This window comes from Rhipicephalus sanguineus, chromosome 3 (genome assembly GCF_013339695.2).
Source record: "Rhipicephalus sanguineus isolate Rsan-2018 chromosome 3, BIME_Rsan_1.4, whole genome shotgun sequence".
Taxonomy (NCBI): Eukaryota; Metazoa; Arthropoda; class Arachnida; order Ixodida; family Ixodidae; genus Rhipicephalus; species Rhipicephalus sanguineus.
Genome location: NC_051178.1, coordinates 101,776,635 through 101,802,670, shown reverse-complemented (window position 1 = coordinate 101,802,670; position 26,036 = coordinate 101,776,635). Strand labels below are relative to the sequence as shown.

General features: G+C 50.4%; 1 protein-coding gene across 1 annotated transcript in view; it reads left to right on the top strand.

Moving 5' to 3' along the window:
- LOC119386866 (glypican-6) overlaps positions 1-26,036 on the top strand; it is a 157,347-nt gene that overhangs the window by 114,775 nt on the left and 16,536 nt on the right. Inside the window, exon 2 of the mRNA XM_037654134.2 lies at positions 14,078-14,236. Coding sequence (XP_037510062.1) covers positions 14,078-14,236 — 159 coding nt within the window. The remainder of the gene's footprint in view (positions 1-14,077; positions 14,237-26,036) is intronic.

Sequence of the window (26,036 nt, the reverse complement as noted above, 5' to 3'; positions counted from 1 at the left end):
CTAAAGATGGTGCCTCATCGGCGTAATTTTGACTCGAACGCTTACATCGGAGCCAAATATTACCTTTGGCGGACAGATTCGTAGAGACATGACGACGCGGTTATCATGAGCGATTCCTTGTAGCATTCGTTTACAAAAAAAAAAAAGCAAGCAAGCAAGAAAGAAAACGAGAACAAAACGAAACAAAAATGATGTCGAGTTTCAATTTGTGAGTGCTCTACTCACTTACCAATATTGTTGCAGGCTATGAATTTCACGCATACTCGATGTATACACTGTCATGCTTACATATATACTCATATGCTCACTCATATACATACGCACCAATACTCAGTTGCCGTTCATACCAATGGTGTGCGTGAATCGGTGAATGAGTGTGTTGGTATACGTATATCGTGTGAAAACTTACCTGCACTCACTCACTCACTCACTCACTCACTCACTCACTCACTCACTCACTCACTCACTCACTCACTCACTCACTCACTCACTCACTCACTCACTCACTCACTCACTCACTCACTCACTCACTCACTCACTCACTCACACATATACTAGTCGCGTCCTCTTATATTCACCGGCAGTCGCATCCAACTGTTCGAATCGATTCGAGTTACGACGCAAGTTCGATTCGTATCATAAAAATAATAATACAAACATATTTACGCATGCCATTAATTATCATTAATTACCTACCTGGGCATCGCCATTTGGAGTGTAAGTTAACGTTAGTCTCTACTGTATATGCTTGTAGATAGCGCGACTCGGCGGAAAGATTCAGGTATACATATATACTGAGTATATGTACACTCCACCTGAATCCTTCCGCTGAGTCGCGTTATCTTTTCGACCCGATTAACGAGAGAGCTTTTCGAAGTGTAATTAAAAGAGACAAAAAGGTGAAACACGAGATACGTAAGTACATGACTTGGCGCACGTATATACACGCGAACCCATTAGCGGAGTGTAATCGGCCCTTTAATTACGGGTGAACGTCGGCGTTCGTTCAACGCGTGATTTATGGTCGCCGGTTTAGCGGCGTTGTACGGCGTTGCCCGATTGTCTCGAGTGAAAATCAGCGCGCCTTATGACGTACATGGGGCGTCGAAAAAAAAAAAAACGCAAACTGCCAGGCTCTTTCTAATCGATGTTTATGGAAGTGCTGGAGCTGCTTTGAAAGGCACCAGACGGAGTCACTGGACGTATACAGCTCCGACATTATAGCACAGAGAGAGAGAGCCGGAAAGGAGGGAGGGCTCTGCCGTTTAGTACCGCTTTAATCTTTCTTTGAAATCAAAACACAGTGTATGTGGCAGGCAGCATCGTTTGTCAAGTTGAGCGTTGCACACGCGGCGATTGGATCGCTCGATAGCTACGCGCATGCATGCCGTATAACTGATAAAAGGCGCAGCGCACTTTTGTCGCTTCTGTAGTGAGTATAGAATCGTGTTATAATGAGTTAATACCACACAACATACGCGCCACCTCTGTGGTATAAGCGCATACGCGTAAACTTGCGTAAACGCAGCAATTCGCTCACACAGTCAACTTATCCGCGTTTAGTTTCGAATTCAAATTTCCATACCGGCAGACAAGACGCAATCCGATTTGTACCAATCTTTTGTCCAATATGTAGAACTGTGCTTGATATAAATCACTGCTACTGTCCCTATTATCTTCGCTATAACGATTTTGATTTAATTTGCGGGTGTCCTGTCTTATATGCGAACTGTTCTGGCGTTAAAGAACTGATTCGAACTGCGTTCAGGAGGCGAGGGCACCACATTAAATTTTGATAACGCTATCATTCAGGCCTGAACTCAGAGCCTCTTCCTTCTTCCCATCTCTCTGTTATAATTGTCTACCTCACTCTCTATACACCGTCTTCGTGGTATGTTTTGTTCGGCAGTCATTCATCAGACGTGCCCATCTTCAGCTTTTCTCACGCATCATCTATCATATATTTAACGCGAATTCAATTCCGCTCAATCCATTTCTTTATCGTATATGTACGCCTGTAGCATCACTGCACGATAGAATTCGTTTCATCTGCGCTAGGGGGCGTCCCCAGACACCTTGGCCTCCGCTTCGTTTTTCGTCCTCGTCTCTTATATATCTCTAGAAGGCAGCCGGCAGCTCGTGAAACGCGGGTGACCCACTGGATGGATGATGCCGGGAGGCATTCGCGGAATGCCGAGAAGCCTTCAAGGTCGGCGGGCGGTTGCTGTCTCAGCGGGAGTGCCTGCCTATCTGTGGTGCGATCTTGTACGCGTTACAAAATAAACACGGAGGCGTGGCATGACAACCAGCCGCACGTGACCGCACGCGATTGGTCAATACAGAGCCGTGACGTCTGTCGCGGTTCAAATGGGCCATTCGCGTGCGGCATGTGCGGTCACGTGCGGCTGGATGTAATGCCACGCCTCCGTGGTTATTTTGTAACGCGTACAAGATCGCACCACTGATCTCGGGACTTCTTTGATACCGCGCGCTTGGCATGCCTGTTGCCCCCGTAACAGCCTGTCATTTGCCCCCCCCCCCCCCCCCCAACCAAATGGATTCCAAGGGCAGCGGTCTTTTTCATTGGGCTCGGGCCGAAGGACGCTTTGCCGCTTGCACTGCGCACCAGCTTCTTTATTTGTTACTGTATTTCGTTTTTTTTTTTTCTTCAGGTTGCGTAGGCCTCACGATATATTGGCCGAGTTCCATCGTTGGTGAAAGTGAGTAACGTTGAAGAAGGCTGCATGAAAAAAAAATGTAAAGAACAGTCAGCGTTTCAGTTTTCTTTTGTGTTATTCGTTTTGTATTTCGGGGCCACAGTTGTCGAATCTGTGCGCTCGGGAAACGCATGTTCCACGGTGTGTATCGGACGCGTTTTGCGAGTGCAGTTAAATATTCTGATAACGCCACTATACAGTTTCGATACTTGTGAGTATATAGTTAGTCTGAAATATAGAAATAAAATATTTATATCCCTCGCAATTATTTCGTATTTTTATAACGCTTATTATTTGAGCCAGAGTGGGGCTCCTTTGCGTGTGTGACTGTTTGAGGCGGCTTGGAAACTTTCTGCATTAAATCATTGGTCACCGTTAACACTTCATTATCTGTCATGGAGCTCTTTGGCCGAACCTGGCCTTTGCGCCATTGAAACTCAAGTACCATCGTCATCAAGGTTTCTTCATGTTAACCACACCTCGCCGTCGCCGCAGTGCCTGACTCGCAGTTGAAGAAACCGTACCGCGACAGCTTTTTCTGTACACGCTTTTTAATGCACTTCGAGATTCACGTTTCGCATCCGGAGGTGAGCCAAACAAGTACATACACATCCCAAAGTAGCGCAGCAGTGCGCTAAATCCCCGAGGAGAGCTTTTCGGCGCATTCTTCCAGCCTGTAAGCAGCAGCGCGCGCAAACAATGGCAGGCCCGTCGTCAGACAGGGGGGGAACCACTGTGGAAGCACCGCGCCACCCGAGTATTATTGTCACCAACATTCGCGCCAGTTCACACGCTCGCGCGTCGCAGACACTCCGCGTCGCGCTGAGCCATTGGGAAAGGCTGAGCCGCTTGCAGTGCGCGGCTCTGTGTGCGTCGCCTATATATGTATACCTTTGTTGTGCATGCGTCACCTTCGCTGCTGTGTTTGTATTACACCTGGAGGAAACGAACAAGGAAGCTCTTTTCGCGGCCTGCGATGGAAGGCGAGCCGTGCAGTGTACGCGAGTTTACGGCAAATAGACGCGGGGCTTCCGAAAAGTGTGCTTTTCGCGCTTCGCACCGACAGAGGAACGCGGTGAGGTACTGAATGAGGGATGGGTGAGGAACAGGAGGAGGAGGAAGGTTTACCACGCTACTCCCTGCGGGATTAAAGCCCCTCCGTTCGGCTTGTCTCCCTCTTCTGCTTCTGGCGGTTCTCTTTTCCACTAGCGACGCAGTTGAGGTGTGTTTCCTGCGCTCTGCTTGTCTGTACGAATCCTAGCTTGGTGGTGGCGGCGGGGGGGTGGGGGGCAGGTTTGAACCTGAGTGATGGAGGCGGCGCGGGCGGTGGCGGGAGAGGATGGGGAGCTGAGAGGCCCTGGAGAAAGAAAAGATGGATGACGTCATGCAGCGGCGTGAAGGAGAAAGGAAGGAGACGCTTCGCGGATGGAATGACACATCGCTTTTCTATTCACCGGTCCCCGGACAAATTCGCTCGGCGTGTGCCCGCCTACCTTCGTCGCTGTGGGTGGGAGGCAGGCTGTCTGTCTGTCGCGCTGCGCGTTCTGTTGTGCGCATTTGGGCGGGCAGTACTGTGCGGCGGCTCTGATGGCTTTGAAACGACCCTCGGCCGCAGCGGTCCGCAAGCCGCCGCCGCCTCGTCCTGAAAAGTAATATAGCCGGGCGAACGCTGGGATCTGCGTGTGTTCTGTGTGCGTACCTATGTGATGGCGAAATACTTTGTTTGATTGTGCTTTTTTGTTTGTTTTACCGCGCGGGAAGGGCTCCAGAGGATTTGTAAGCGTGCTTGTTCCGAGTCCCGAGCCCTCTCCGAGCTCCAAGCGCCGTCATCCCTTTGCGTCATTTTAGTTCCTCATCCTAACGTGCTTGTTATCTCTCACTCATCCTTAGACTCTTCTTTTCGCTCTGAGGCTGTTCCTTGTTTGCATAGCGGGCTGCTTTTCTGGACAGAGTAATCTGTAAGGAACGCATTCGCGCGAGAAACGAACTCGTTGGGAAGGGACGCGTCCCCCATGATGACGCACGCAGAGAGATCGCAGTGCGCTACACTTTCCTTATCACTTGGCGACGGACGGGACCGTCATCAACCTGCGTTGTCCCTTCTTGAACGTATTGCTCGCGTATCTGCCTACCTCTGTCGTCGCCACTATGTATATACTGCCCCTCTTTGTCTCTCCCTGGTGAGCGAAGCAGAGAGAGAGCTCGTCGCAACAACCTTTCCGCGCCACCGTTTTCCTCTTTGTTACACTTGGTTCGCGAATCGCAGTGCGTGCTCTCGCGTCCGTGTCAAATACCATAAACGAGTTTAACGAGCCTTAAGCGACGAAAACAGTTGCAGACACTCCATTAAGCCCCTCCCCCTCTTTTTCCACGCGCATCCCGCGTCAATGCTTCCTCTCCGCTTCCATTTTTTTTTTTTTTTTTTTGCTTGCTTGCACCACCGTACTCTGCGGCACACAACTCGCACAGTCGGCTTCTCTGCACAGCCAAAACGTTGCCGCTGCGTTTGACACAAAACGGTACGGACCGACCTCTCAAAAACAGAATCTCAAGAACACTCTCCTTCTGCACCTCCTCCGCACTACTTTTGCACGCTGCTGCTATATCTTCGTGTACGGACGGCTACGGCGGTCACCGATCGTGGCAGATTGCGGTGCTTGGCGGCAGTTCTTCCATCGAGAGGGAGGCGCGTGTTCGCCGCCCCGTTAATGCATTTCACAGCGCATTTGCGTCGCGCTGACGGCTCCCCGAGGACCCGTTGAAGACCGCTGTACGCACGCTGTCGAGTGGTTGGGTTGGGGCATGGGGGTGGAGATTCTGAAGCCGGCGGCATGAGGTGGGTTGGCAGAAAACGGGGGTGGATGCGACACTATAGTGCATGGAAGCTCTCCTTTCCTCCCTCCGTTGATTGCGTCACGCCCCAGCTGCAACGCAGCCGAGCGCGCCCGATGAAATCACCCGACTTTTCCTCCCAGGAGCGAAGAAGACTCCCCTTTTCCATGGCGCGGTGTCTTCTCCCCCGTGACGCATCTTGTCCTCAAACAGTCGGACAGGCTCGAGGGGCGCCGTCAGTTCAGTGCATCGGGAGTAACCCTGTGTAGAGTGCGTAAAAGCGTGCCGAAATAGGGTGACAGTACATTTATGCCTACACATTCGAGCTTTCAGGAACGCTTTGCCAACTTAATGCAGGTGCTTTCTCGTTCGCTAATTATCAGAAGCCATGCTGCACCCATGTCGGAGCCATTAGTTTTTGCTCTTGGTGCTCCTGACGTAATTTACCCCGTCTCGTCGTAGGCTATAGCTGGTCTTAATGATAATTTAAGCGGGTCGGCTTATCGCGCACTTAGCTACATCCCGGTGTATATTTCTTCAACTCCCAAAGCGCCGAAAGAGAGCCCGATTCTGGAGTGCCTACAGCTGGGAGAGCCTTATGCGAGAAAGTTCATCTTTCTCGCTGATAAAGTAATATTAAATTGGTGAAGGGGTGCTGCAGATTGCAACGGAATCAATACGGGGTCGTTGTATCGTCGCTGTATTTGTTAAAACGAAAAAAACATACCTTGTATGCATCTTCCTGAACAGCTCACTGTGTTAGGCTTCCTAAAACTGTGCCAAGGAAACGTATGAACCCGTATTACAAAGATTACCGTTAGGTGGTAGCTCGTGTACTGAAATCTGTAAGCCACCCATCCGTCACCGCATATTTGTTTGTGCGCTCTAATCCTGTCGAGTGTTCGGTTTCTACGTCGAGAATGCATCGTTAAGAGAAGCACTAGCAATCGGCATATTTCTGCATTTGCAACGCAAGACAAGTTGAGGTATACCGACACTGCAGCTTGCGGTACGGCATTTGGCGTCAGCCATCCTTATAACGCCGCCGTCCACGGCTCAATGGTTTCCAATTAGGGGTGTGCGAATATCAATTTTTTCGAATACGAATCGAATACGAATATCCACCTTCGAATATCGAATCGAATATCGAATATCAAAGGAAAAATGCCTCCACAGTAACAATATTTTATTTAACATGTAGCTATTTGAAAAAAAAAAAAAAAAACATTAACAGCCTGACTGGCAACACAACATACACTGCTATCTCCAAACACAATGTCCAGGCTAGCACAATGCACATCACAACACAAGCAAATAACACGGCACAATGAAAGTAATGACTACATGTTATCATGAAGAAATATGAGTTGCTCCACATGATCAGGTAGCAGGCGCTCCTTTCTAACAGAGACACCCCCCCCCCTTGCCACTGAAAAGTCACGCTCGCTTGGGACAGAAGTGGCTGGTATAGGGAGGTACATGGGGCAAAGCTTTGGCAGACTGGGGTATCTGAAGGTGCCTACAGTCCGCCACCAGTCACATGGGTCCCTGTCTTTCTTCAGAAGTGGTCCCGCATAGTGAACGAGTGGTAGTGCGGCACGTTACGGCCGCATAATACTGAAAATGTACGGTTACATGATCGCCAACAGCGCTGCACGTTGGAGATGCACCAGCAATAAATCATACGTATTGGGGCGCTCGTCGAAGGCAGATATCGTGCCTCCGTGTACTTACGATGTTTATCGCTCCTCTCGGCAGCGTTTTTAGCAATATGAACGCAGCAGAAATGTGGAAGACGAGTTATTTTATGCATGATAATCGAATCGCATATTCGAATTTTTCGAATAATCGAAGTTATAGAATATTCGAAACTTTTCGAATACACGATTTTCGAATCGAATACGAATATTTCGAATGTAATATTCGACGAATATTCGAAACTTTCGAATATTCGCACACCCCTATTTCCAATGCGCTGCATGGGAGTATCACGTGCGGTTGGGGGAGGCGCATACATGAGTTGACGTTCGGAAAGGCCCGGCGACACTCTTGTTTGTGTATTGCATGCGCGCAAGCGTCAGCCTCATGCGTTCTCTTCAATTTGTCTGGCAAAGCGGCGATGTGATTCGCGCGGTCACGCGACTGTATATCTATAAAACACAACCACGTTGCTTCTATATCTATCCGGCTGACGTGCAGCCGACTCCGGTCGCTTCGTTCAGCGGAAACGTGCTTCTGTCTTCCTCTTCTTTTTCTTCTTATTGTTATTTACTTTTCTTTCTAAGCTCCTTTCACCTGCCACTCTGACGATGGCAGGGTGGATGCGATATTGAGCATGAAAGCGATGTCGTGTACCCGCCGTCTCGAGATGCGTTTGTTTTCTTTCTTTTTTGTGCTTTCTGGATAAGTAGGTACGTGCATGATGGTGCTAAGAGCCGGCCAGAGCTACAGGGGATGTCGTCGTGTTCGAGGAGAAGCGACGTAAAAGCGCGCGCTCATAGGAGATGCTGCGTCTTCGGAAAACGTATATGCGTATATATCTTGCGGTTTCACACACACGCACCTCACAAGTGAGGCTGTTCCTTTTCTGCATTGGCAGTTCCCGCTTCAGTTTATGCTTAACGAAAGCGAAAAGAAATGAATAATAATAATAATAGCCCTAACAGGATTTGTTCGTGCTTGAACTTTGGGACGCTAAATAAATTATGTATAGATATCCCTTATCCTGGATTCTGGCAGCCACCAAAAACAAATGATATTCCCACGTCCGCAAACTTCGATATCCCTGCATCTGATAATTTCGTCCGCGTTAGGATCGAAGGTGTGATTTTGTTTTTGAGCATATGTATTACTAGACAGATGAATAGATGGACGGATGAGAGGGGTAACATTCTGTTCCGTTAACAGGTCGGTGTGCTTTACATACCTGTAAGACATTATACGCTCAGGTTTTCATTTAAGCATTTACTTTTTTTTTTACGTAGAACAGAGGCGATGCTTACTTGCACTGTTTTGTCGGTCGCCGTAACAGGCCCTCCGGCCTTCAACAAGCATTTAATGAGCCCTTTCGCTGCCACTTCAGCGTCACTAAAGTCGCTTATTGAATTTGAGCAATATTAATTGGGACAGCCTACCGCTCTGGAGTATATTCTCTAAATATGCAAACGCTTGCATTGTTTGCATTCGGCGAATGCAAACACTTGCATTCGACGCGCATATAACCTTCCAATACGTGAGCAAGAGAAAACTCATAGCGTCCCTTATTCAGTCACCCAAGACGACTCGAACGCGAGAGCCATCTTCTTCTTTTTTTCTTCTCAGTTGATGTTTTTTTTTTTTTTTTCTCTGCCCCGCCTCCCACCGAGATACTTATGCACCTAACGTGGTTTTCCACTGCTTCCAGAATTGGAGGCATCGACCTGGTTTCGCACTGCCTCCGTGATCGGCCCACCTTCGGCCCATAAACGACGACGTCGTGTGATGGCTTCACGTTATGTGACGTCACCAAGCCGTCACAAATTTTGGCGATCTGTGAAGCCATGGTGACGTCATATATGGTGGCGTCATCACGTGATGATGGTTTTTTACATCACTCGTGTTGACGCCGACGCCGCCGACGATCAGTTTTCGCATGTGATGAGGCATCTAAGGCTCTCGCCTCAATATCCGCCGAGATGCTGATTGATTCGGAAGCTACTAGCAGTCGTGCCAAACCTGGAGGTGTATATATAAGCAAACAAATAAGAACAGGCTTCATACAGTGAAATTCCTGTCTTCCTTATATATATATATATATATATATATATATATATATATATATATATATATGTTATGATGATGGCCGACAGCAGACCTTCGCCGTCTTTTTATAAACATCGCAGTAATTTTTCTTGAAATAATAATAGCGCCGTTTCTTCCTTTATCCTCCCAGTTAATCCGCATTATTCGAGAAGGCCTCGCGCAACGGCGCGCGGCTTAGGTCGCCTATAAACTCCCTGCCTACAACTAACCCTAACGAAGTACGCGCGGTCTAAGACGCAACAAAAGCGGATTAAATTCTCTTTAAAAAAATAAATGAATAGGTTTCTCTCGCCGCCTTATTTACTCCTTTTTTCTTTTCATTTTCTTGTCCAGCCCCTGAACCCTTTACGCGCGCATCAAACTTGAAGGTGTGCGCGCTCGAGTCAACTTTGTCTTCGTAGAAAAGCTCAGTTTTCTTCTTCGTTTTCTTTCTTTTTTGTTTCTTACGACGCTGTCTGGAGTTAGCGCGCGCATGGCATACTGAGCAAGCTCTTTCAGACCTGTCACAGGGATTCACTGCAACACCCCCCCCCCCCGTTTTTTTTCTTTTCTTTTTTCTTATTTCCTGTCGTGTCCCGGCGCTCGCGGTGATGGCGTGTTTGCCAGCGCCTCCTTACGCGTTGGGCATGTCCGATAGCGTCTCGTTTTTCCTCCTCTCCCTAAGCCTCGGCTCGGAACCGCAAGCCCTCTTTAGAATGCGAAGAAAATTGAACTTCGGGCTCTACACAGTGCCGCGAGCCTTTCCATTTTCTTTTTATTATTTCTGCTCTCGCGGCTTCTCCTATAATGCGATATACACCGGCGAGAAAAAATAAAAAACTATACTGAAGCGAGAGCTCCTTCCTTTCAAGACGAGCCGGGTTCAAAGGGCTGGTCCGCGGGAATTCGTTTACGCGAGCAAAGGGGCTTTTCCATTTGACCCGCCCTCGCTGTCTGTATACCGCCGTCTCCTATATTCTTCGTCGTTATAAGACGATTTTAGACATTTCATTTTGTTTATTTAGTCCCAGTGGGAAAGGCTGGAGCGTGCGACGCGGCGGTGCTTTTAATTCGAGCATATCCGCGTAATAAACGTGAACTCCCGCCATCCGTCTAATGCACTGTGTTCAAGCTGCCGGCTTGTACAGGCGATTCTTGTGTGCGTATGCACCTTTTCAACGAATGCTCCCTGGGTGCCGCCATATTCCCACCTGGGCTGTTTTAGTACATTGATACTACTATACTACTACTTTACTACTACTGCTGTCCTACTACTACTATACTACTACTACTACCACAGTACTACTACTGCTGGTGGTGGTGGTGGTGCTGCTGCTGCTGCTGCTACTACTACTACTACTACTACTACTACTACTACTACTACTACTACTGCTTCTACTACTACTACTACTACTACTGCAACTTCCATGGAGCCGGCGAGCTATGTGGCAGCCGAGCCATTTCTGGACGTCTCTCTCTCCTCAGCGTCCTCACGCCTGAGGTACCTATATACGTATATGGAAGGTCCAACTTATACTCTTTTTTCCCCTATTTCTCGCTTCAAGCACTGCATCCACTCGCGTGTGCAAGACTCGCAGCCGGTGTGCGCCCACTCCTCTATTTTGCACTTCTTCATTGCAAGGCGGCTGGCTGGCTGCTGCTAATCTGGCGCGTTTCCGGTCGGTGCGCCCGCGCTTGCTTGCAGGGTCGAGGGTCGCCGCGTGTCGCGTGGCCCCCTCCTCTGACTGTTGTCGCGTCGTCCACCCGAGAGGAGAGAGAGGCGATCGTCGGAGGGGGCGCCTAGCTTTTCATCCGGTTTCAATCTGCAGCCGCCCACCTTCCATCATCACGCTCGGATGGTGGTACCTCCCCGGCTTCTTTTCGCCTACCCCCCACGCCTTCTCTATCCTCTCTCTTTCCTGGTTCACCGTTTCTGCGTTTCCTCTTTAAAAATATATTCTTTGATGTGAAAAAAAAAAGAAAAAGAAATGTTGCTCTACTCGCCTAGCGGTTGCCTGCTCTTCTTTGGTTGTTGGTGCATTCGTATATATATGGTGCGTCTGGATGCGTGCGTGTTCGCAGTTTTACGCCCTTCGTATCATAGCCACGGCATCTCCCTTTCTTTATCTTCCTTTTGTTTTGTTTTTTCACATCTCGCGCCCAGTTAAAGGGGGGCGTCGGGGTGCCTGACGATTCTATTTGGCGCTGTCTCTGCAAATCGCGGCGTCCCGCTCTCTCTCTCTCTCTTTCTTTTCGGACATTTTTTTTTCCTTGCACATTTTTTTTTTTCTGCGTCTTCTATACAAAAGGACGTCCCATTATTCGTCGACTTTTCTTCGTATCGTAAAGTGCGCGTCCTCTTTCCTCTCTTCTACACAGCACCTCTCTCTCTGTCGCTTATATTTTTTGCCTATCGTATCCTCGTTATCTCAGCGACTTCAGAGCTATCATCGATTCGTGCATATTGTGGATCGCATATCGGACAAGCGGAGCAAGACCCATTCCGTTTGTCGTGCGCGCGCGCGGTCCCATGCAACTTGCATGGCGTATAGGTCGATCGCTATCCGCGCTTTTTTGTTCTTTTTCTTCGTTTCTTTCTTTTCTTCGCCCTCCTGAGCGCCTGCCATCTCTTATCCCAAACGCCCGGCCAAGCAAGCAAGCGCACGGCATGTCGCCATAATGCGGCATACGCAAACGCATTCAAACGAGCCCGCAACCTGTGCGAGCTGACGTGCGCAGCAACGCAAAGCAGACCCGGGCGTAGTATGGGTTGGTGCGGGGGCCTAGCTAGACTAGGCCTAGGAAAGGGGCGAGGGTAGTGGAACGTCCTTTTTCAAATCGAGAAAGGGTGTATGCGTGCGTGCGCGCGCTCTTCGAATTGAAATCTCGGTGCGGTCGCGTTAAAAAGAAGGGGAAAAAAAAAAACGTCTAGGAGAGAGATGACGGCCTCGGTGCTTTCATCATGGCTCTCTTTACTCCGTTTGTCGTATTCGTTTTTTTTTTTTTTTTGCGTGTTCGTTCCTAGCCGCAGCGCTGTGCGTTTTTGCAATCTTTTAGCTGTGGCTTCGCAAAAAGCTGCCGGCGCAGCGAAATAGTCTCGGCCGCCGTGGCGTTCTTTTGCTTGTCCTTCATCCTTGGCCCGACGTCTTTGCCGAAGCCTTTTGCGGCGTTCTCCTGTCTCCGCGTGTCGCTGCAGAAACCCGCTGCATGGATGAAACGGTGGCCCTCCTCGTTCTTTGAAAGGGTTCTTTCTTTCTTCCATCCTGTTCGCTTATTTCTTCTTCTTTCCCGACAGAATAAATTTGCGCGTCAAACTTAATTTCGCCGCGAAAGTGGAGGGGGGAAGGGGGGGGGGGCACCGCTCGGTTCTTTTGTCCGACGTCAGCGTATGAAGCGACGCAACGCATGTGGCAGTTTTGTGAAGCGCGCCCGTGGAGCCGCTAACTTCCGATGACGTTTCTTAAGTGCGACGAAACGACAGCAGGTGACGCGTTTCTTTCACGCGGTATGCGTAGCAAGTTTGTGCGAGCGGATGCGAACGCATGGCGCGCCTTTTGGAGAGCGCAAAAAAAAAAAAAAAGCGTCCTTGCCTCTGACAACACGGCATTGGAAGGTGATGGGGGCGTGGCCGTAATGGAGGCATCTTCACCTCCCCTCTTTCGCTAGAGCGCGCGCGCACACACACACACACACACACACACACACACACACACACACACACACACACACACACACACACTCTCACTCTCTGCTTCCTTCTCTGCTCCCATGCAGCGCATGCGCCTTCTAGAACATTTCTGCCTCTTGCATTTAATCCGTTCGTTCACGACACAGTCGTCGCATTCATTTGTGATAACACGTCACCTGGAAGGCTGCTGCGCGCAGTGTTCCTTAAGTGCCAAGTCGTAGTCGTAATAAGTAAGCTAGCACCGAGAATGGCTGCGACATCCACCTGGCCGCTCGCGTGTCTCGCCAAAACATTCTCTCATTTTCTTTCTTTTGTTTTTATCTGTCTTGTACTAAACTTCTACCACAGAGCCTCAGTGTAATTAAAAAAAATCGTTTTGTCAGTGGTTTCTAAGGAGACTTTGCGGGTGGTGTTCTTGCGAAGCACTCAGCATTCTTTTCTCTCTCCCCCTGAGTTATATCTCGGACGTATGTACAGCTGGCGCTTACCTCCTGTGTTTAGCTATAGTTAACGCTTCTCCCCCCCCCCCCCCCTCAATTTCTTTCCCGCGCATTAGCATATGTCACCCTTAGGCGCTTTAATGTCGGCTTCGGTAATGCTGAAGCAGCATTAATTATTTTCGTTAAAACCAGCGAGCGCAACCTCATGAAGTTTTTGCATAATGAATGTGTGTGCCAGCTTCGTGGTGCTCGTGGCAAAAGAAAAAAAGAAAAAGTAAAGAAACGAGTGCACTGTGAGTAAGCACTCGCGATTAAAGTGTCACAGAGAGTACATAAATCCGCAGGTAAGCCCTTGGCCATGTAGGATGCGATACGCTGGTGTGCTATATGCTATATGCATGCTATATGCTCTAGTTTATTTTTTAAATTTTTTACCGAACTTGTGAACTTATTTACTCATCGAGGAATTAAAATATGGGATGACTGCGGTGAATCACACGCATGCGCTGTGCTGTCGGCCCTGTACATACAATAGTTGATGTTGTTCTTTATACTTGAGTCTGGTGAAATGTTACATACGCGATATTTAATGCCGTATATATCTGTTCTCCGCTACGCAGGTGAGCACCTCCAGATCTGCGAGCGCTCCCTGACGTGCTGCACCCAGGAGATGGAGCACCTGCTGAGCGCCCAAAGCCGGGAGGAGTTCGAGCGCGTGCTTCGAGACGAAATCGGCAAAGTGCGCGCCAAGTTCGCCGCCCGCATGCAGAGGTTCGACGGTGAGTGTGTGCGCACGACGCCATCACATGGGCGCGCCTTACTTACTGCGTGTGTATACAGCCGGGTCGTGGTTTTCTCATTATTCGCCAAGATATTAAGACGATCGCTATACTGAACACGAAAGCACCTCAGCTTATGTCTTAAAGCTTTCTTGGGCTAGCCTGTGCCGTAGTATAGTAGTATATTCGGCGTCCGCAGAAAAACCCCGCGGCGCACTGGCTGAGCCGGCAGGTTACGTGATCTCGCCTTATAACCAATCAGGTGTAAGCGCGCACATTTCAAATCTAGCGGGCGACGATCTCGCTAGCCAATCCTATAGACTGGCCCGTATGTAGTCGTAGGCCGTCCCGAAGACGCAGCGTTGCAACCTTGCGAGGCGGACTCCAAATGCCAGCGGAGAGGTGACTATACTCCGAACCGTGAGTTCGCGAAGCCGAGGCAACAAGGCAACAAAGGGTTGGCGCCACTACTGAGGGCGGCAAGGGCCACTGCAAGGAATGCCGCTAGGGGGGTCATCGCGCATATAGACAACTTCGCTGTACGACCATCTTCACGGAGTCGACGGGCCGTAGATTTCTTTAAGGATTATACCCACCTGAAGGAAACATTATTAACTAATAATTTGAGTATGTGTGTGTGTGTCTTTACGACATGATTTTTGTGTATATGCGGTCATTCTATATATCATAACCATCACCCTGTAGTGGCAAGCCAGGCGACAGCCATGGGCTACCATCTCCGGCGCTATATCATTCGAAGTGACTATCCATCTATAGTGAATTTTACCGCCTTGGATATACATGCCTATTACTGTTCGCTGCTCCTTTAATATCGGCCACTCGGACAGCATAACGATCGTGTGACACGGCTGAGCTTATAAACGACCAATCAGAAAAGTTCACTCTTTTCTTTCTCTCTTTTTTTCTCTACATGCGCGTGTTCGCCCAAATATATACGTTCGATGCCCGGCTGGAAACGATGTCTCGCGGCGGGGAGTCCTCACACGAGACCTTCCGATTGTGCCTCGCGCCATCGAGAGTTCACAGTGGGCTTCCCGATCCCGCGTCTGTCGTGAACAGAACCGCGACTGCAATTTCCTGCCTTGCCCGCGGCCGCCCTTGCCCGCAATCACGGACCGGCCGTGGCAGCGGCCGTGCTTATAACTACACAAAGCCGCTCGCCCCGTGCACGCCTTCAATTACGCTACCGGTGCGCCGAATTCGCCATGCACGATTCCAGAATGGAACGAGCGCGGGCCGCGCGCGCTTTCTTCCGATCCGACGCTGTACGTGTGTGCGTGTACACCGTATGAGACGCGTGTATGTATTAGGAGTCCGCGTGTGTGTGGCCCATGCAGCGGGCGGGTGCACGCGGGGACGACAAACTTTTTAATGACCACGTACAACGTCTCGAGGTCGCTATAGCTGCGCGTCTCGTCGTCGCGTAGGCTCTGCAGTCGTGCCGCGGGGACTTGCATGGATGCCTGATTGCATGCGGGCGCGCGTGGAGGCGGTGTGTATATCGTCAGGGGCTTTTCGGTAGGTCCGATTATAAGTTTGTCTGGGAACCGAGGAGTTTGTTCATGATTGCTGGGCTGCCCGCCGCCGACCGCCGCCGCCTTTGCATAACGATAATGGTTCTCCGGCCGCCCAGTGTTGTGGTGCGGGAGCCCGCTACACAGACGCAACGCGATTTGCTTTGTTCGCGGGCGCTAGTGATCCTGGCTGACTTGACGTCTTACTCGGTGCATATTTGCTAACAGAATTGGGAAAGGAAATGAAGATGACTTCAAGCTATACGGATAAGTTTTTGGTTGTCGCGGTATGGGCAAAACGTATGGGTCACGTACGGACAGTTTTTTAGGCAGTGCTGAAATTAGGCTAGCGTCTCGTTACGACAGCGACGCCGTATTGGTCAAGTAACACCTCAGCGTTTAAAACAGCGCTGATGATTGTATCCCATTTAGGACTAAAACGTTAGTTTCATCTACCTCGTGTTTGTTTGTCCCGTAAAATTACTGGCGAGCCTCATAATGACCTAAAGGCAGTTCGCACGAATCGCTTTGTATATGAAACAATTCGTTTTATATATACATTTATATAGAAAACGACATGTATAGTGCTTCGAGGTAAATGACCCTTGTTAAAAAGACTAAAATGCCGGATGCTACAGCACACTGCAACGGAGGCTAACGAATGAGGCGGTGGCTGCTATACATATTTCAGTTGGCCTTTCTTCGTGTGCGCCTACGTCCCTATATATCTTCCTCGCTCCTGGCGTGCTGCTTATTGCCGTCCCTCTAGTCGCTTCATATACTACACTTAAGCTCCTCGGTTGTCTGCGCGTTTTCTGCTCTGAGCTTCTCCGCGCCTGGCAACAGCGCGAAGAACGGGGTCTGGGTCGGCCAGCGCTATTCGCTGCCCCGTTCCCGACGCACTTACAGGAAAACGAAAAAAAAATAACAATAAAGAAACAAGAAATCGAAGGAAAGGAGCTGTTCCTTTCGGGAAAACAGGAGGTCCAATTCCAAGAGAGCTTTCCAAGAGGGCCTGCAGCTTCAGAATAGCTTATACATAATGAATCCGATTGTTTCTTTTTTTTTTCTTTTCCTCTCCCCGTTCTCCATACACGTTCGCCTTATTTCCGAGTGACGTTATATATTCCCGTTCATTTCGCTCAATAATGCCGGATGAGACTCGTAGAAAACGAGAGAGTACGCGTGCGAGTTGCAAATTTGTGTATGCGTATATACCGACTTGCGCATGTTTCATGGTCTGCTTGCGTGCACGCGTCTTACACATCTTCTGCAGCGCTAAGCTGTTACGCGGTTTGTTTGCTTTGCGTTCCGCTAACAATTAGTTTTTGTCTTCTGTATGTTCTCCTTTCACCCTCGCCTTTCGATCCTCGTCTTGAAAAAAACAACTCCTCCTATTCGTTCGCACAGCAAACCTCGCAGAGCCACACAACAGGGAAACAGCCTCCCGCTGCGCGTTCCCTAAATGATGCAGGATCGAGTCTGCTGAACGCGCGCAGCCGCCTTGCTGAACACAGTAGCCCGCGCAGCGAGGACTTATGTTCGCGTACAGGTGGATTCGGGTCGGCAAAAAGGCCAACTGCTCTTGTCTCGCCCGAGATGATATGTGTGGCTTGGCGCTTGCTTCTCGGGTTGCAGCGCTGTCTCGCAAATTTGCACGCTTGGAAACCTTGCCGAAGAAAAGCTGTGCAGCATGGACTTTTACACCTTTATCAGCTTGACGTATACGTTAACTGAAACGGGAGTCAGGCGCGGCCACCTCCAGTATAAGTGAACTGAACAAGGCTTCCATTTGCGACTGGCTGGGTTGGTGGGTTACGCCAACTTGGTACGCACGTTTACCCGACGATGTTAATATACCAACTCACCCAGATCGCCGTATTAGGCTTCGCGGAACATTGGCGCGTGAAGCGCGCAGGACGGCATGTTTATACATACGCAGGGCGACAGGACATACTTGTCAGCTTTTGCGTCAGCAATATAAGTTTGTAGAAGCTGAAGTTCCAGCGCGAGTGATATATGCACGCTGCCCAACTTGATATATGCACGCGCTGCCTTCGATGTACACGCGCCCCTTTTCTGCCACGGCAGCACAACGGGGCTGTCGTTCCGTGGTCGGATGACAAGCAGGCGCCGTACTGCACGCAAGTTCGCTCGCAAGGATTACGAGCTTGGCGCGCGCGCGCACCTCATCTCCCGCCGATTCGGCCCAATGCCGTGCTCGTTCCTGCGGCTGCAGAAGGATGAACAAGTCCCTCCTTCCTGTTAGAGCCCGTACGTCGCTTCCCTACTCCCCCCAATCTTCTTTCTGCAAGTAGCAGCAGCAGCAGCAGCGACGTCGTTGTCTAGCTCAGTCAATTGGTCTCTTCTATATAGACACGCACCTTTGCCCTGCCTCCCTCTTCTATCTTTCTTTTTTTTTTCTTTTTGCGCACGCACGGAGACGCTAGCGCGGTTAGTCGCCCATCCACCGCTCGCCTTCTTCTGATCTGCTTTCGGAATGTGCACGCTCCCCCCCCTTCCTCCTTTTTCATTCGGAAGCGCTGGAGATACAGATGATCGGAGGGGGGGGGGGGGGCATGAGCGGTACATTGCGTGCGCCGTCGTTTGGCGTGATGCGAGCCTCGCGATTTCCGATATTCCCGCTGTAGTCGCGATTGCACGTACGTGCATGCGTGCACTCCGCGATCGGGTAATGCGTGGCTGTACGTCTTTTCATCCTGATGCCATGCCTGGGTTTATATACCCTTCGGCACCGCCTTCTTTCGTTTCATTCTTGGCCGCGTGTCCGCAGTAATCGGGAAGATGTCGTGCCGACTTGTCAGCAAAGGGAGAAGTCAAGTTTCGATGCGATCTCGCAATCGCGTGTATGCGAAGCGAGACACGCAGCGAGATTGAGATCGATATGAACGCGCTCGCTCGAGGTCAGCCTGAGAAACAATATAGAAAAAAAGAATAACGGGAAGAGGGTGTGTTGTCCGAAATACTTATTTCAATTTCGTATTAGCGTTGTGTTTTCTTTTCCTTATAGCACTGCACTGATTACTGCAGAGCGCATACTTCTCTCGGCCCTTAGAACTCCTAGCCTCTCGTATACGTACGATCAAAATTTGGAAACATGCAATCGAGGAATTATTGTTGCTCAATTCAGCGATAACTGCGGTGGTGTAACCGGCTGATGTATTCAACATTTCTTTTTGTTTACTCTAATTCAAAGACTTCCATGTGAGGCATTAGCCGCAGCGTTGGCTTATAATGGTTGTGGTGCTCGGCTGCTGACTTGAAAGTCGCGGGTTCGATCCCGGCGAAGTGCGATAGAGGTCCGTGTACTTAGATTAAGGTGCACGTCGAGTGGTCGAAATTTCCGGCGCCCTCCACCATGGCGTGCCTCATACTCGTCATACCGTGGTTTTAGCACGTAATAATAACTAAAACCCTAGAAAGTATTATGTGAGGGCGAGCAGTGTAGCAGTCGCGGGTTGCGTGATAAAACGTGCTTCGGTGGCAGACCGGTGGAGGTTATCCGCTTTCAAGGCGATGTGGGCAGGCAAGTCGTTCCGTCGTATGTAGTGCGTAGGCGAAAAAAAAAAAGAAAAATCACAGCATATCCACGGAGTGAATGATGATGAGTGGGCGAAGCTGCGGAGGTTCATCGGTAAACCGTGAATCTTCCGTGAATTCTGCCCAGTACATTATCACCGACGTGAGATCGGGCGCGTTTATACTAAAGGTTCGATGAGTTATGACGACTTGCAGCGCACTTTAATTTTACATGTACGCTGTGAATTTTAATTGTTTAGAAAACCATTGCTTAGAAAACATCTGGCGTCTTTCGTTAAGCAACTGGCGTCTTTTCGTTTTGCTTTAGAAACATCTGGCGTTCTTTCGTTTTGCTTTTAGAAAACATCTGGCGCCTTTCGTTGGTTTATTTCATCAATCAACGGCGTTTTGAACAAAATTTTTATTGTTTAATCACGCACAGGAGAAATCTCACCAGGCACTACCTTGGAGGTAAAGAATGGCTGCTAATGGGAATGAGAGACAGAAGAAGTCGGCTTTTAGCTAACGCTGCGAATTTTTTATTGTTCAACAACGCACAGGAAAAATCTCCCACCGGCACCACCTTGCAGGTCAAAGCGTAAGACTGGTTACATACTACGCTACGAGGGACGAACGGGTGCCGCTATAAGGAGCTTCGCCCCTAAAAGGGAAATCTTTGACATCCTGATGGGATGGCTTGTGGAGGACAAACGGTGTTTTGATGGCTATACTGCGTATTATGTGATGTCAGATGAAACTGAGAGTCAAAGAAAGAAATAGTAGCTTGTGTGACGACAAGACGACGGAAGCGCCACAGCATGCCGCTACTCAAGGAGGAGAATGAGGATGATGCGCGCCGCCTCCTTTCAGAAAAGTTTAGCACACTATTTGCTGGGCAATGGTTCGGTGGAAGTATATACGTAGTACAGATACGAAAGATCTTACAGCGCGCAGCCGTGATAACTTTGCAGACAAGACAGTAACACTGGTCATTCAGTCATCGTTGTAAGGATAACCCTTCTTATCAATAATAGCCTTCCGCGAGTCCCTTTCGAGTCGCATTCCCTGAAGACTATGCACCTTAGAGGGCGGCCAACGCGGTACACCTATTCGACCCGGGGCTCATTACAACCGCCCTCGTATACGTCCTCGATCCGGCGCTCGTTTCGAACGCGGCTCCCTGCTCCGTCGCTTCTCCCACGGAGCTTTTCTTGCGCTTCTGCGAACGCGAGGCCGACCTTCGTTGGAGGACGCGGCGGCCGGAGGGGAGCAGTTCCACGTTGCTCGATGCTCGTTCTATGCGGCAGCACGCACGTGCACGAACTGCAGCAGTCTTGTGGCCGGTCCCCTTTTAACGGCCGCCCTCCCTCACAACCGTCTTCTTCTCTTCCCAGCACGCATTCGTGTCGTTTCTTCTTCTTCTTCTTCCTGCCCGTCCAGCGACTGTTGCCTCGCCCGCTTGTTTGTAGTCCCCGCGGCACTTATTAGACTGCCGCGCGCGCCACTGTGGTCGTGCGAAGCACACGCACCTGCGCAGCTTTTCCTCTTCCTTCCCTGCTACGGCTTTGCGGGATGCGATCTGCCCGTCTCGGGCGCGCGATTCATTTGTATACACAGAGCACGTGAGAACCCGAACGCCCATCACGCCGTGTGCTGCGTGCTCTCCTTTATTGCCTCCGTGCTGCTGCCATGGAGATGGGGACCGTGGGGAGAGAAGCGCGGGGTACGAAAAAAAAAAAAAAAAGAAGGCGCCAGGGAATGAGACCGCAGTAGGACGGGACACGTAAAGACACGGCTTTGGGGAGCGAGGCACTTCACGGCTACCCATTTCTTACGTCGCGGGCGCGATGGTTTTCCCGCGGCGTAACGCGCATTGTTTTTATTTGCGGAAGCGTTAATGGGCGAGCCCTCCTTTCTCGCGGGCGTTTTTACGAGATATATAGCTGCGCCTTAACGTGTGCGCCTGGTTTGTATACAGGGGAGGCGGGTTAGAGAGCGTCGGGATTGCTTAATGTAGCGTGCGGCGCCCCCCGAAATTAGAACAAAAGATTTAATTTCGCGCGAACGACGACAAGTACACGCCGCGGCCCGCCAGTCGGGGGTTTCTCCCGTACCGGATAAACGCGTACGCCGCGCTCTTTCGGAGCAACGTTGGTTTGGCCAGCTGACGCTGGCTTTGTGTTTCGAGTACGAAGAGGGGAAGCGTTGCGCCACGTTCGTTTTAACTGTAGCGCCACGCGGTTCGCCGCGCGCGCCTCTTTCGATTTGTAGGTAAGCTGCCGGTCCATACTTGCGGTTTTGATTCGGACGTTAGCGAAGCGCGGTAGTTTGCGCTGAGGTTCGTCTTTAATTGCTGCAACAGTGGCGGCCGGCGCCCGACGCTGTCGTTCGTCGTCCCTACGACGCATACTGTTTTAACACAAATGCTACCGACGCTTAACGCGCACTCTGTGTTTTGAGTTAAAATTTCTTATCGCAACGTGCCTTGTACGCGTGCTAAGGACAATGAGGAGGACGATGACAGTTTTCACTCTGCAGGCAGAATTAAACCTCTCGAAATGTGCCGATAATCGACCTCCCCGGGCGCCTCGCTTCGGGAAACTTTTCGATATCAGTTGCGAGCAGCAGTGTTAGGTGCTGATATGCGTGGTATACGGTGAAGCTGTGTGTATAGGGCAATAACACTTGTCAATAATCAGTTCTTAATACTACTTCAGCGTCACTCTTCATCATCCTCCTCCAGGGATTTACACACACCTTCACAACACCCCCCTCCCCTCCCCAGATCGAAATGCTGTATAAACTGTCCATCCTCTACCTCTCTATCGAAGGCGTATTCCTGTGAGCAATTGACGACGCCTTTCCTCTCTGGACGCTGGTTCATTTCGTCTTAGCCGATCGCTGTACCTCGTGCTGCATTGAATTGAACAGCGCGCGTGGCCGCTTTCGTAAACTGCCGTCGTGGCAACAGACCCAAAAGAGTGGTCAGCGACGTGTGGACACTAAATTATAATCACTTCCAGTGAGTGGCAAGCTGCGTCTATATGCAATCGTTCTCTTTCTCTCTCTCTTTCTTTTTTTTTTTCAAACACACAAACGTGCAAGCACGCTCGATGTATACCTCTGTCTAAACAAGCGGCTTGCGTGCTCTCATATACATACGCCTGCTTGACCGGGGCTTCCCAAAGACGTTGTCGAAAGGGCTTCCGAAGGAATAATTGCTCTGCAGGACGCCTCAAAGGTGGTTGAAAGCCCGTGGTTGGCTCAAAGGGCTCGGTTTAACGAACCCGCGGCAAATGAGCTACAACCCCCCAGACGCTTTTCTTTCCTTTTGTTTCGCAGCGGATCGCTCGCGTTGGGGTGCACGCGTGTGTAATAACACGTATACATACACGCACACAGTGCCCGTGAGCTCATCGTTGAGAGGGTGTGTGTGTGTACGGAAGGTAAAACGGGAAGGGGTCTTCGGTACGTATATTACATACCGGCCTGTTCGTGTTATCGGCCTCCGCCGGTATATATATACCGTCTCCGCAATGTTTTCCGCGCTATGCTGCCGCAATAATATTTGGCTCCGCGGGGGTAGGGGAACGCGTAAACATTACTTTTCTGCGGCCGAGCATGCACTCGAGGAGGATCTTTTTTTTCCTGCATGCTGTGCGCAGCTCAATTGTTTTCTATCAATGCGCCATCCCCCTCTAGACCTCTCACTCCGATATGTTCAAAGTAAAGCCTGGCGCATGTGTATCCATCGCGTTATTTTCGGTGCTGTCCTCTGTGCTGTAGTCGGGGAATCGGCTTCCCTGAGCCACGTGTGCCCACTATTTCATTTTACTTTTGTACCCTATATTCGATGTCGAAGCGGCGGCCTCGGTGGTCGCCGCGTGTGAAGAGCGACATCACATTCGCGTAAAAGGTGGCGCCTCGCCGCTACTATATAGCGTTATGCGATGCTGCTCCATGTGTGCTTCCATAACGTGCGACCGCGACTCGTAAGAGAAGTATGGGAGACAGCGAAGAAGCAAGAGTATGTAGCTGCGGCGAAAAAGTTGACAGTGGAAACAGAATTGAGGCTGAAATCGAGAATTTGACGAAATCTCGTCTGGTCTGGATGTAATGGCATTGAAGAAAGAAAATAACAGGACGCCGACCAAGAAGGTGTCAAAAATATAATAAAATGACGTTTCGGCTTCCACACAGAAGCGATAGCGAACAAGGCTTCCACACGGTAGTGAACAAGGCTTCCGTGTGGAAGCCGAAACGTCATTTTATTATATTTTTGACACCTTCTTGGTCGGCGTCCTGTCTTTTTCTTTCTTCAATGCCAGAATTGAGGCTCTTTGTGAACATGTATGTCTGTGTTTGTAGAGACCTATCAAAGGCAGGTAAAGCGTGATATAGCACGAAGATTACGAGTTCACTGTGTGGTAGATATGCAAAGACCGAAGAAAGCGGCAAGGCAGGAAGATTAACCGAAATGGTGTTCCACCCTGGAAAAAGCGCAGGGATACATATTCACAGCCTGCAGTGTCGCTCTCACAACAGACTGTCACGGCACAGGATCACTTGCAGCTCAACGAATGCCACTTCGGGCCAGAGGACACGGGCTAGTGTCCTCACCATATTTGGGCATTGCAAGCTGTAGCGTGGTGCGTAGGTCGCTCTGAGAATTATGAAACGCCTGCCGGGCGAGAACGCTTAAAATTAAAAAAAAAACATAACGTCAAGCGCCCTTCTTGTGGCGGTGAAGCCGTGTTTCGAGAGAAAGTGAAAGGTTACGCTCCGGCCCGTATCCACGTGAGAGGCACCTTTTTGGAACGTCCACGTCTCTTCACGATCGCCGCTGCCGATGAGACTGAGCAGAGTGCATAGCGCAGACGTCGCAACTTTGCGCTCCGTCGATATCTCGCTCAGAGATGTGTCGTTTGTGTACCATCACTATAAATTAGTTCGCGATAGCGTTTGAGCGAGTAACAACGAGTAGGAAGAGCGTTTCGTAGCTCTGTAAGCCGTCGGCTCAACTGCTTTGAACGAACCAACCTGCAGCCGTAAACGAAATTAAGCTTTGTATAGCCGCACTATGTCGCTCTGTGCACGCGTATATGATGCATACCAATGCGTATAAAGCTCGAGCGCACCTTTATTCCGTTGGCAGCTCCTACAGTGGGGCTCCTACGTGGCGTAATTTCGTTATACCGAAAATATGCCTTAATCGAGTTCCGGATTATGCGATCACTCAAGAGGCCTCGCGCTCATCTCCATTAAAAGCCGAATAGGAGGATAAAGCCTTCAGAGTAGGAGGGGCAAGCGCTCCCCCTGTCGTTACGCGTAGTCGGCTTCCATCGAGCTTGCTCGGCTTTGCGCTCGTAGACCTTGTTCTCAACTCACCGCTGCACTTTGGCGGCATTCCGGAAGCACCGCCGCGCATCAGATGAGGGGCCACCCCCCTCGGTAGAGAGGAGTAGTGGGCCGGCTCTGTTCTCATCCATCGATGCCCACACACGGCGTTCTCTGCGCGCAGAGTGTACGTTTAGCCTTCCTCTTCGGCTTACGCATCCACTCCCCATCCTCATCCCCTCTGTACATGTCTCTTCACAACTCAGCCCCCCTTTCAGTGCTCGAAAGCGCTATCCTCCCGGTCTTCTGAAGCGCTCGATCGCTAGGCACCGCGGCTTCCTTGCACGGGGAGTTCGCTCGCAAACTGCTGTTCTTGTCTAAAGCAAAGCTTGCGATCCTCCTATACCTCTTCCCACCCCCCTCCTTCCCGCGCCACCAGCACACCGCGATGCGCCCCTGTCGAGCTGTCCAAACAAGCTCTCGATCGCTAGACTCCAGGCTTTCGATGGTCCGTGCGTCCGTCCGCGCCGTGGGTCGGCCGGCTATGTTCTCCGCGCCAGAATTGGAAGGGGTTCTTCGTTGTTTGTGTGCTCTCCCCAGAATGGACGGCGGATTAAGGCCGTATGTGAGAGCGTGTGTGCGGAGAAGACCAACGTGGCGGCGCGTGGAGTCCATTGTTTTTTTTTTTTGTTTTTTTTTGTAGAGCCGCGTCTTTCTCTCTCTCTCTTTGCTTTGCTGCCTTTTTCGACCGTGCCGCGGCGACGACGAACGTGCCACCGTCGTACAAGGTGAACCCCGAAGCCCCTGGAGCGTGCCCGCCTGTGCCGCTGGCTCGTTCGTCGAGTCGGCGGCGAGATGAAGGCCGAAGTAAGACGCGTGTTTGTTTGCACGTCTTCTGCTGCTGCTGCTGCCACGCGCGCTGTTGTTATTGTTGCCCCCAGCGTGCGGGGGCCGCCTCGGAAAAGGGGGGCGAGGGCTTGACAGCAAAGGCGCGCCGGCTGGATGAGTTGCTGCGACGGCGATCAGCTGGACGAAAGGAGATCATTCAATAAGAGAAACGACAAAAAAATATATCTATGAGCGAAGAGAGGCGACACATTCGTTGCGCGAAAAGCTGGAGCAAGATTTACGACGTCCTGGAAAAGACAAATGTTTCTCGCCCCCTTTCAGCTGCGCTTGCGAGAGAAGAATCAGGAGACACGGTGCGCGAAGGGGATCACGATAAAAGCTGTGAGTCCGCTGGTCAGTCGTCGTTGGCGATCAGCGCCGTTTTGCGAGGGTTAAGGCTTAATAAAAAAAGTATATATCTTTCGTAGATAGATCTGCTGTTCCCGCCTCGTAATGCGCTGCAGTTTCTTTGCGAAAGGATCAGCTGCGCTTGCTGGAAA